Source organism: Megalops cyprinoides, chromosome 12 (genome assembly GCF_013368585.1).
Source record: "Megalops cyprinoides isolate fMegCyp1 chromosome 12, fMegCyp1.pri, whole genome shotgun sequence".
Taxonomy (NCBI): Eukaryota; Metazoa; Chordata; class Actinopteri; order Elopiformes; family Megalopidae; genus Megalops; species Megalops cyprinoides.
Genome location: NC_050594.1, coordinates 11,558,830 through 11,570,852, shown reverse-complemented (window position 1 = coordinate 11,570,852; position 12,023 = coordinate 11,558,830). Strand labels below are relative to the sequence as shown.

General features: G+C 40.1%; 1 protein-coding gene across 1 annotated transcript; it reads left to right on the top strand.

The window, feature by feature from the left end:
• The first annotated feature begins 4,149 nt into the window (after positions 1 to 4,149).
• On the top strand, positions 4,150 to 7,650 carry LOC118787339 (transcription factor Sox-7-like). Its single transcript, XM_036542865.1, has 2 exons — positions 4,150 to 4,381; positions 6,656 to 7,650. Exons 1-2 carry the CDS (start codon positions 4,150 to 4,152, stop codon positions 7,525 to 7,527), a joined length of 1,104 nt encoding a protein of 367 aa, XP_036398758.1. The 3' UTR covers positions 7,528 to 7,650.
• The last annotated feature ends 4,373 nt before the right edge of the window (positions 7,651 to 12,023 follow it).

Genomic DNA, 12,023 nt, shown 5'->3' with positions numbered 1-12,023 from the left:
CTTCCCAAATTTCCAGTGTCAGCACAAAAACATTCATCTGTGTGATGTAAGCAAAAGCCGTAAAGTTAAGCACAGGTTTTGTTTCAGTGATGCTATAAAGGAATATTGATGTGTTTTAAATATATGGTGCATTAAAATAACACCTGTTGAAATTCAATGCTCAAGGTTGTGGAAATTATTGTAAGTAGATTGATTGGGGTAAACAGGTCTCTCATCCATCTGCTGTTACTGAGCCTAGCAGGAAGGGTGGGCTGGGGCTTCACAGGATCCAAGTCCTTTCTGCTTGCTACACAGTGATTCCAGTTCACTTTCATTCAAACAATGATCCTTTTACATACATCCTCTTTTTTTAACCAAATTCATCACTCTGGAATTGATGATATGTGTACTATACCACTAGTAGCATGGATGATCTGGGTTTGATTCTTAGCACAGTAGGTCCCTTCTGACTGAATGTCCCACTTGCTTGCTGCAGTCTTACTTACAGTAGATATAAACTACTGTGTTAGGTTGAATTAGCACAAAGATTTCTGTCTGATAACCTAGCTATGCAATTTCATCAACTAAAATCTCCACTAGGTAAAACCGGTCAAACTTGCATATATTATAATTGTGTTGCTGACTTCAAAAATGTGTACAGACCTGTAAGGGAAAATGAAATATTTTCAACCCTTTCGCGGGTCATGGAGACAGGGCAGCACCCAGCTTTTACTGACTCACATGATCTGTCCTCTGTCCTCATTCTGCCATGTATCTGTGAGGAGAATCCTGGGGTCAAGGAGTGGTGTCCTATCTGTGCGAACCCAGGGACGCTCATTCACCTCTTAAATGCAATCACTTACCAGAGCGATTCATGTTGGTGAAGGAGTGGTGTCTGCATCTATGGGAGGGTTTCACAGGGAGTTTTTTTTGGTGCAAAATATACTGCAGCCCAAAAATGAAAAGCGGTTTTCTTAAACCTTTTTGGCCATTTGGTTGTCCTGTAAAAGTCACTGGTAGTGGTTTGACAGCCCCATAGCTGGTTTAAATATGATTGTTTTCAACTTGACAAAAAAATCAGTTTTGCCTATTACTTTATGGATAGTTACTTCACTGAAAACTTCTTTCAGTGATCAGTGGGGATTCATGACTGTATCAGTGGAGGTCAAAGGGGTGAGTTGGGGGGAATGCCAGTTAATTTCAAAAGCCTCATTAATTTTCCTGGGCTCCTGATGTAAAATACTTTGAAACAGATGTTCTCCTGTGGGTTATTTTGCTTTCATTATAATTTTTATTTGTGTTGAGGTAGTGTCATTTTCTTTTCTTTCTCTCTCTCATTTCTATGTATTTATTTATTTTGACAAGGGATGAGGCAAAAGATGTAAGCTTGCAGGAATCCTTTTCACCCTTTTTCTCCTTCAATAAAGGAGACCTAAAAGTTAAGCCTCTCCCTCAGTCTCCTTTTCTCTCTCTCACTCTCCCCCTCTTCCCATGCCAGCTATTACGCAGACTCTAGCCTGTAGTGGATCAGGAAGGCTGGTAGTTTAAGTGCAGGTCTGTCTCTCTGAAGGAGTCTTATCTGAAAGTTGCATGTAGATCTGGGGGTGGATCCCCTTCCTGCCACTGCACTGGGGGTGGGGGGTGAGGGGGTGGGGGGGGGGGATTGAGGGGGTGAGGGGGTGGTTGAGCCACTATTCTATGTCAAGAGTGGAGTGTGTGGGAGAGTTGGAGGAGTCGGGCAACAGTGTAAGGGCTGTGCCGTCACTTCTCGAAAGATGAAATGGGAGGGTCTTAAAATAGATGCCCAGCTGACCCCAGAAGTCATCAGAGAGGATGTGCCTTTCTCTTCTCGTCTAAGAAATGTCAGACACCGTCTGATGTTTGTTTATATATGACGGGGCCTATATTTAGTTTTAGGGACAAGTACACAGCCCAGCTTTGCTGGTTTGTCTGCGAGTTCCCGTAACATCTATTAAACAAGTGTTACATGTTTTTCAATTTACATCACCTGTCTTCTGAATGAAGAACCCACAAACACCATTCTCTTGTCAGAAATTAAAATCTTAAATCTTTCTCCCTGATTTTGCATATAAGGCTCTGAAATGATTTGTTTTTAAGCATGTTCCCAATTCATTTGTGATGAGCCTTTGTGTGGGTAAAGGAGAAAGACTTGCGTGGGTAGTGGAGGGAGACATGTCCTGGAAAAAGAGCCAAGCTGGTAAATCAACCAGAGAGAGATATGAAGCTTCTTAGCGGTATCTTATTTTTATTTGTATTGTTATTAATGATAATCATTACTACTGTTATGATTAGGTGAATGAGAGTGAAAGAGAATTGGAGGCCTCTAGCTGTTTGGAGAGATGAAAGGACAGTCCCGTTGATGTAAAAGTATTACACATCACTTTCAGATTCCCAGATGAACCCAAAATATACCCAAATTCTCCCAAGGCTGTAATTTCATAAAGTTTTCATAAAACTGTACCCATTTGTCTCTCCTACAGCTGACCTAGGGCAGTGTCACAGAAACTGGACTTTAATGGAAATGCACACTCAGTTAGAGATTGCCCATTATGCTTTGTATGGGCAAAGTGAAGGGGGACGTTCACAAATACCCCATCCAGTTCAACTTTGAGAGTGCTATTCTTTCCGGTTTAATTTTTGCATAAATTTAGTGTTGACCGTGAGAAGAGAATTTTTGCAGTTATGCGTAATGGTTAACAGGTTTTAGCTTTTTGCACTTTTGATTCCTCATTTTAATCAGCAATATTTTGGTAACATTAAGACTATAATCTTTAAGCATCCCCAAAAAGTACTACAAAGTAGTCATTCAAAGTTAATGAGAAAGCATATTTTAGTTTTTTTTTTCTTTTAGCTCAATAGTATAGTTTAGTGTAAGAGTTATTAACAGAACTATTAAATAGTCCTTTAATAATTTATTGTAGCAAACTAATGTGTATATCTCATTAATGTCACTCTGTTTCAGTTATACAGTATGGATATTCCACTGTATTTGTATTTTGTGTATCATGACGCAATAGTGATTGTAATAATATTTAACATTTCTGCAATGCACACACTTGCTATACTGTAACAATGACAAGTTCTGAGAGTAGACTTTCAGTATTGATACTAAAGTACTGAGAGCAAAAAGTTCATTAAGAAAACAGAGCACCATGTAAATCTTGAGACCAATTTTAAGATACAATCACATACATATTAAATGTCATGAAACGTTTCGGTAACAAACGTCATTGCCCCCCCCCCCCCCCCCCCCTGGGGTTACCATTTTAAGGAAAAAAGATTCCAAAACCTGGAGTTTATTCCGTCTCGTCTGTTGTAAATATCATGATAATACATACTGGTAAATTGTACATGAATATCAGCCATCTCCCTTTGCAGCCTATTTTAGTTTTAAAAAATCCATTATAGCTAAATTGTGCGAGCCCTGTCTTTCTATAATAGTCAAAACTTACAAAATATTTCCATCTGGACCTAAATACTGTCGTCATTTCATTCCTTACTACTTTACAACTTTAACAATGAACTAATTGTAGTTATCAGAAACCCTACGTTCCGAGATTATTCTTATTCTCATTCTTATTACACCACGCGACAAAAATGTTTAAATTAGGCAAAATAAAAAGTAACCTGAGATTCCTCCATAGTTAATGCGTAGAAACACTGAATATTGATATGGAATAACAATTATGATGTAACAAGATTTTCCATTGTTCACAGGTTAGAAGAGTGCTGTAACGATATATTTTTTTAAATGCCAGGTCAAATGCTGTTGTATTTCTTTCCTCGTTACTTCCTTGTCAGGGGTTAAATTACTATTAAGGAGGAGCGGCTGCCTTCGGGGCTTCTGTGGACTAAAAGCTGTCTCTAACAAAAAGCCAAACTCAATCACTATAGCAGAGTTGTCAGCGGCCACGCAGCAGTACTTACAAACACACTGAGACATCTGCAACAATGAATACGGATTTACAAAAACGCAGTTTCTCGAATCTCAGGAAATCAAGACAATTTTTTACTTGAGTGCCCTTCTGAGTAGCAATTTGTTGACTGATTTATCCGAAATCAAACAAAGAGGAGGAAAAGAAAATAAAAAGCTCTCTAAAGGAAATCGCTGGTATTTGGGTAAGATTTACTCGATTCCCGGACACAGGGATGAGCGCTTTCACCAGCGCTTGCTCATCGTGGTCGGGGAGCTGTGAGCGCTCCATGCGCAATCGGGACCTCCCTGACGGAGAGGCCGCGCGCATCTCCTCCGCGGGCAAGGGCTCGGGGGCTCGCATCAGAAGACCCATGAACGCGTTCATGGTTTGGGCGAAAGATGAACGAAAGAAGCTTGCTGTCCAGAATCCAGACCTTCACAATGCGGAGCTGAGTAAGATGTTAGGTGAGAGAAAAATCTTTAGTCAAACGTGCATGTAGCATATTCTTGCTTCTGTAACTTCAGCAACAACTGCTGCCACATTGTCAGTTTTTGGTAAGACTGCAATGGAAAATATATATTTGTTCACAATAAGACCGTCATTACTTATTTATGTCATTCATTTCATTCATTCATTGCTTTCATTTACTTTCTCGATGTGTACATTTTACAACGTCTGCTTTGTAATCAAGGTCTCTGTTGCGGACACGGGGGGAACGTCACCATCAAACGGTGTGACAGCAGTGTGAAGTGAGCATAATAACAAAGCGCTTCACGAGCGGCGAGTTTTACTTTGCTGGTGCCAAACTTTGGTACTCGATAATAGCGCTGGGCTGTCACACAAAGTTGTGGACAGGTTAGGCGAACAATTTCTGCATCGCTTTCTGTCTATCCGTGAAGGGACATTTAAAGTAGAGGCTGACAGATTGTGGAGCAGCTCACGTAACGGAAAGGTCTGGATGAGAGGAAAACCATAGTCAAGCTATTACAAACTATTTACTTGAAGGATGAAAATACATATAATGTTTATCTATGAAAATCATGCAAGCAGATAGTGTAATACATTTTCTTTGAAATGAAAGAAAGGTAATTTGAAAGAATTCAGAGGAGTATTGAACAAATAAAATATCATTTATAATTAACTGAATGTAAGAAATGGTTCAATATAATTTATTTTGTCAATACATTGAGAACAAAACTCACTATTACAGTAACTACATGCTCTTTAGTATTCAGGAAGGGTATGGATTCTGAAATCTGTTTAGAGGAACTTGGAGGCAGTTTGAGGTTCATTTATGATGCCTGTGAGGGTGTATAATTTTTACTTCACAGACATACCAACAGCATGTCTACTAGAGTGATTTTAGGGTAATAACCGCTTTATTACATCTTACTGCTAGCAGCATTACCAGCAGGCATTACATGTGCGGCCTCTGGGATGAATTTGTACCCAAGAATGTTGTATGCGGCTACCTGAAGCCCATGCTGTAAAGCCGATGTTCAATTAAAACTCTCATGGTCGCTTTAAAATACTGTCCCTTTAAAGTCCCTCAAAAAGCAATCACAGCATGTCAGTGACCATGCTTTTGTCATTCAGACATGGGAAAGTGGCTAGCTAATGGACCCTAGTACATATTTTTATTTAGGGAGTCACGGTGTTGAAAATATGATGGGGTCAGTCAAACCTAGGAATGTCAGAAAAGCAGAAATGGGACAGCAAATGCTGAGATTCTACCGTCTGGTCAAATTGAGATCTTGGCAAAAAAAATTAAACATGTAATCTTTCATTTTGTAAAATTGTAATAAGGTATTTAACTTCTAAATATAAATGAAAATGTTAAATAACAAAAGGTAGTCTGTTACAGGTCAGGCAAAGAAATGAGATGAAGCATCAAGACAGGATTCTGTCTTGCAACAGTTCTGCGGAATGATGGGTTTGAGTCTCTTTGCTGCTATCTTAAGGAAAGGACTCGTTTTCAGGATGCAGTGAATAAAGGTGCATGGTTTTGAATGTAATTTAGTTTCATGAGGACTATTTTTTCTTTCATTATAACCAACACTTTGACCCACCTATTATAAGGTAAAATTTGCCTCATTACAACTACAAGGTTTCAATTTATGTATAAATTACCCAGGCGTATGTCCATTTGTTTAGTTCTTTCTTGGACTTTTCTGTTTCATAAACCACTCATGGAAAACTGAACAACATCATTTAACAGTGGTCAAGAAAATCAGGCTCTCTTCTCACTCAGAAATTCAAGCATGATAATTATATTCTCACTTCAAGCACAATCTTATTAACAAGACATCTCATTATAGCTCTGCCTAAGTGCCTAGCAACATAATACAGATTTTTCCTGATTATTGTATATTTTTATCATAGATGTGGGAATAAATGCGGGCATTTTCCTCCCTGATTCATCTGACAATGTTGAGCCTCAACATTACCATGGTTCATCAGACTGCACCAATTGACCTTTAATTTAATGTGTTTATCTAAATAAAGATTAAACGTAACATTAAAATGTTTATGTATGATGAACTGGACATATTGAACAAAAATAAGTGACCATTACAAGGCGATTTTATAAATGCTTAGGATGTCCAAGCAATGCTTTTCCTTGGGTTCCATTTCCCCCCTAGATCCACTCTCTAACATGTTTGTGTTTCTTGCAGGTGAGCAAGTGAGACAGAATGTTTGTGTTGTTTCAGGTGAGACAGTGTGTTTGTGTCTTGCAGGTAAGTCATGGAAGGCTCTGTCGGCCCTTCAGAAACAGCCGTATGTGGAGGAGGCCGAGCGTCTGCGGGTGCAGCACATGCATGACTACCCCAACTACAAGTACCGCCCGCGCCGCAAGAAGCAGTCCAAACGTGTTCCAGGTGTCCTGCTCACCCTACCAGAAGTCCACAGTGCGCCCCCTGTTTTGGGCACAGCACCCGTTTTGGGTGAGGCTGAGGAGGGCGACTTCCCCTGTAGCCCCAGCCTCCCCACTATCCGCACCTTCAAGGACCCGGTCTGCTCCAGCACTACGTTCGACCCCTACCCTTGCAACCTGCCCACTCCCCCAGAGGTGTCCCAATTGGATGCTGTGGCCAATAGCCACTCCCCCTACTGCTCCTCCTCCTCCCCCTGCACTGAGCTCACCTGCCCCACTCAGATGAGGGTGCTGCCCATCTACCATTCTGACTATTATGAGGGGTCCCTTCACGGTATCGAGGTAAACCTTGGTCACATTTCCCATCACAACACCCTGACCTCCACTCCACCAAGCTGCCCCACTTCAGTTTCTTATGACAGTTCCACACTCCCCCCACTCCATCATGGGCTCCAGGACCCCCCTGGGCAACCCTCTTTGCCCCCAGAGCACAGGGATCTTGGCATGCTGGATGAGCTCAGCCAGGCTGAACTCCTGGGAGAGGTGGATAGGGATGAGTTTGACCAGTACCTCAACTCTACAAGCCCCCTTGAAGAGGGTGGGGCGATAACTCCAGGGGACAGTCAGGTGACCCCAACTTCCACCTCCAGTGCCAGCCGCACCCTGGAAACCAGCCTTATCTCTGTGCTGGCAGATGCCACAGCAGCGTACTACAATACCCTCAGCGTCTCGTAAACGTTGTCCAGCCTTTGACAAGAATGTCAGCATCCCCTAAACCCAATCCAAGCAAGTAAGGCAACCAGCATCTCCTAAACCCTGCTCAGCCCACTACAACAACTTCACCTTCAACCAAATCCAGCCAGCTGCGTCTCAGAGAATGGCCTGCGTATGCAGAGACAATGAAAGAGAGCAATTTATGGACATCAGAGACGTATTTGAAGGAAACACAGGAGTTTATCACCATCATATTTACTTGAGAAAATCACTAGAGTGGGTTCTGTGGAGAACCTTCATCTGCTCTCCATGATTGTTTAAACGTGTGAAAGGATCTTGTCATTTCAGTTCCTTTCATTCTACTGCATTTCAAACAGGATAATTGTAACCAATTGTCATTGTCTCTGTCTAAGACCACCCATTGGTTAATGAGTCCAACCTGCCTAATTAGAGGCCGATTAAATAAAGGTGTGGCTACTGCTAGGGGACCATTTTGCTGTCACTGGCTCTTTGTCTGAGGTTCAAAATAATTTTTTCCCAAGTTTTACGCCTTTTGTTCACTTTTTTTTTTTTGAGAAATGTTAGCTAATTGCTCCACAGGTTCATTATGTCCATGTTTATATTTTTTAGTGTTTGTTACCTGGTAATGTTCTGATGTTGTTAATCCTATTTAACAGGAGTAATGTTCTGCGCAATTGTATCAACCACAGCTGGAATGTTTAGTTTAATATGTGTTCTGTTCATTGAGAATTTGGAAGTAATACTCTTTTACCAAACTTTGTCAATTTTGTCCAGGGGATAATTCTCATGAAACCTTCCCCAAGCAATGAATACATCAGTCAGTCAAAATCAGACTATCATGCAAAACACTCCATACTACAGTTTTAAAAGGCTTTCACTGACTGCCATGTAGATGTGACCTCCCATTTGTGATGTATTTGGAAATCATTCACGTCAAAGACAGAATAACAGTAAGAAAAAATATAGTGTAGTAAGATACACTTCAGTGTCATGACATCACAATGTCAGCACCAGTATTCTCTGTTGTTGTCAATTGTTTCCACCCAAGTAAATAAAACATTTTATAAATGTCTTAGGCTTTGAGATCTGTGAGTAGGCCCCAGCTATTTCAGATTTCAGAGAAGACAGAAGATTCAAGTGAACATGAGTGAATAAACAAATCCAACCAATGCAGCAATCCCAAGACATACACCCCCCCCCCCCCCCCCCAGGAATTTTTGAGCAACACAGGATTCCATGGGTCACTTTGCATTCTCTTCTTTTGCTCTTTTGCACAGTCTCATTCAGAGTGTTGCTTCTCAGCATGCTGGACCACCGCAATGATGCAGAATTTTGGGAAGGGAAAATAAATCTAGGCCTTCAATGGCTTTACATGTTCTTTATTTTTCCCCCTCAGTCCTCTGATAAAAGGAATTCAGGGGCTTTCACAAATCCTGGTGTCTGGCTTGTCTTCCTGCGTTTTGTGGCGGGGTTGGCGGTGTTTGTTGTGCGGAGGATATGCGGGTGGAGCAGTGTTTCCTGGCTGATAAGGTGAAGCTCTCCATCAGGATATTTGTGTCATGGTGTCCTACAGTAAAATACCACAGTGAGAGAGGAACACAGTGTTCGTGTAATGGGAGGAAATAAAGCCCACTTGATTAACATTGAGTGTCCTGATTTTTTTTTGTGGGGGGGGGGCTATTTCAACCCAATTGAGCTCCACAAATCAGCCATGCGCTCACACACAAACACACACGTGTGCTCTCCTACATGAACACATGCATGCACAGATTGTAAACAGTGATTCAAGCTTTATCAAAAACAGAAATTACATGATTGAGAACAACATCAGTGCAAAAGCTGTGCAATGTAACATAATTTCCTAATTTCACTTTTTCCCGTGTGTATTCATGAACCCCGTGGGTATACATACACACACACATTTTTCCATTATTAGCCTATATATCATATTCTCTTAGTTTAATTAAACATTTTTATAATCCACCGACACTTATTTAAAATTCTTGCAAACAGTTCAAGAATTGGAAAAGAATTAATGATTATTGCTTCATTATAACTGATATTTTTATTTGAACCTGTGAGTACTGACATTACCATATTAAACAGATGAATGATTTTAACAACTGTACAGACAACAGGGTCAATTATTTTAAGACTATGGTAAAGGTAAACGCTTTTTCTTAATTTCTCAAAAAAAGTGAGACTCGTTTTAAACACATTTTAAGAACATGAATTTTTAATAAAAAAAAGAACTGAATCTGTAGCACGTTTATGTGACACAAAGTAAGAGACATAACTGAGTGAATATAGTGAATAGTGAATACAGTGCTCTGCCATTTGATTAAGCAACCTCTCTTTTCCGAGTGCTGTTTGGAATGATTTCAAACACAGTCTGTTTTGTTTCCTATCTACTGTAGCCAAAACCATCATGTCCAAAGACAAATAAATTTCACAGCTTTCTAGGGCATTTATCTCTCTCGCATCTCCACAGCTGATTGCGTGGAAAGTAATGTACACAGCTGCTTAAAACATCAGCTGTCCAGTAGGCCCATGGCTAGGGGGTGGGGCTTTCTCATTATGACCTCATAAAGTCAATGGATAAACATCCATGTGACTGCTTCAACCAAGGATCCTGGAATACAAAAAACACAGACATACAGTACTGCATTTATATTATCATATGCCTTTATTTATCTGATTCTGCCTTCACAATACTTCCATGTAAGCCATGCCAATGAATACTTGAATTAAGTGGGTTTAAGACCTGTTTTAGAGCAGAATGCTTAGCTTTTCAGATAGTTGGTAGTACACATTTTAATGCTAATTTAGATAATCAAATCATATTATGGGAAATAAACCTGTTCATTTCCAAAAGGATTGATGTATGATATGGTAAATATACACAGCACACATATTTTATCATGCATGGTCTTGCATGTAAAATGCACGTAAAATGATGAAGAAAAAATTATGTGATTTTCCACCAACATTTGTGGTTTAATTTGTACAACCAGTTTTGCTGTGCTAGTCCCATTATTTATGCATCAGCAACTAACTTATTTTGATGACCAGTCTCCCCAGACTGAGTGAACTCTGTGTCACTCCATTAAGGTGCACATTCTTCACAGACTTCCAAGGTGCAACACAGGTGTAATCCTGTGGAATGCCTCACATTTTTATCGCCATCCTGTGTTTACAGCCACTCTGCAGTTTGAAAAACTCCCACAATAACCATGGAGATTCATTTCAGTCCTGCAAGGCTTTGTCTTATAATCTTTTATGCTAAATTAGTAAAAAAAAAAAAAAAAAAAACAGTGATTCAGAGAACAAATCTTTTCTTAACATGCACCAAGCATGGAGCTCAGACAGTGGCCTCGTATGTAGCAGACTTCTTTCGCTTCAAAGTTGCCATGGTAACCTCTACAGAGGAGTGCACTGAAGTCAGGCGAGCATGTGATGCTCCTGGATTATCTCTGCTGCCCTCCAGTGTTGAATGAAAATATTTCAGCCAAGGGATGGCATCATGGAGACAGGGCTAAGAAAGCAGACTGCCACATGATGAGATGCTTGGCTAAAACAGTTTAAACCTTGGCACTTGTACTTCTCCTCAGTCATGTATGTCTATAGCAGATGGATGATGTCTACCATGTAAAGTGTGGGGGTTGCACTATAACATATATCACCATTAGGCTGTACTATGACGTTACCTCACATTATATATGACATCCTAATATATATAGTACATGGTAAGTCTGGGTTAATTAGGCTGTACTATGACGTTACCTCACATTATATATGACATCCTAATATATATAGTACATGGTAAGTCTGGGTTAACATTTTCAGCTTTGTAAATAACCAAGGCCATCAACTTCAAAACATTTGTCCTTGTCCTTTCCTATGTATTTTTTGAGTATGTGAGAAGCCTGTTCCCTATCCTTCTTCTTCTGTAAGTCACTCTGGAAAAAAGCATCCTCTAAATTCCTAAATGTTACTACATGTAAAGACCAGGTTTCGGCTAATGACCCCTGATTGAAGACTCATTAAATCTAAGTGGCTGGAGATGAAGGGGCACATTTTGAGCAGTTGGTTTGGCTGTGGTTGTACTCAAGCTGGTTTCTGTTTTAAAATGTATTTTATTTATTTATTTTGCACTTTTGTTCTTTTTTATATGTGGTGCATTCTCTCGCACTGTAACTGTGGTCATGATATCCACTGTAGGGTAGTGCAAGAGTCCAGGAGACTGTATTAAGTGGTACAGGGAAACACTGGTATGGTTTATAATATTTTCAGCTGCTGCAGAGTTTAAAATGCTTTGTAAGAATGTATTTCATGATCTTCACCATAGTTTAAATTACCTAAAATAATATACAGGAATTACCTGGCACAGCAAGATCAAGAGTGGATGAAAGATGCTTAGACCTCTGGAGAACCAAGTCCACAGTATGCCTTTCGGATGCGATGTTAACATATGGGCAAAAGTTCTTAAAAGAGAA

Bases quoted from the DNA above. Each gene is read 5' to 3' on its own strand.
- LOC118787339 (XM_036542865.1), top strand. From the start codon at position 4,150: ATGAGCGCTTTCACCAGCGCTTGCTCATCGTGGTCGGGGAGCTGTGAG. The intron at 4,382-6,655 runs GTGAGAGAAAAA...TGTGTCTTGCAG, and splicing joins GGAGCTGAGTAAGATGTTAG to GTAAGTCATGGAAGGCTCTG.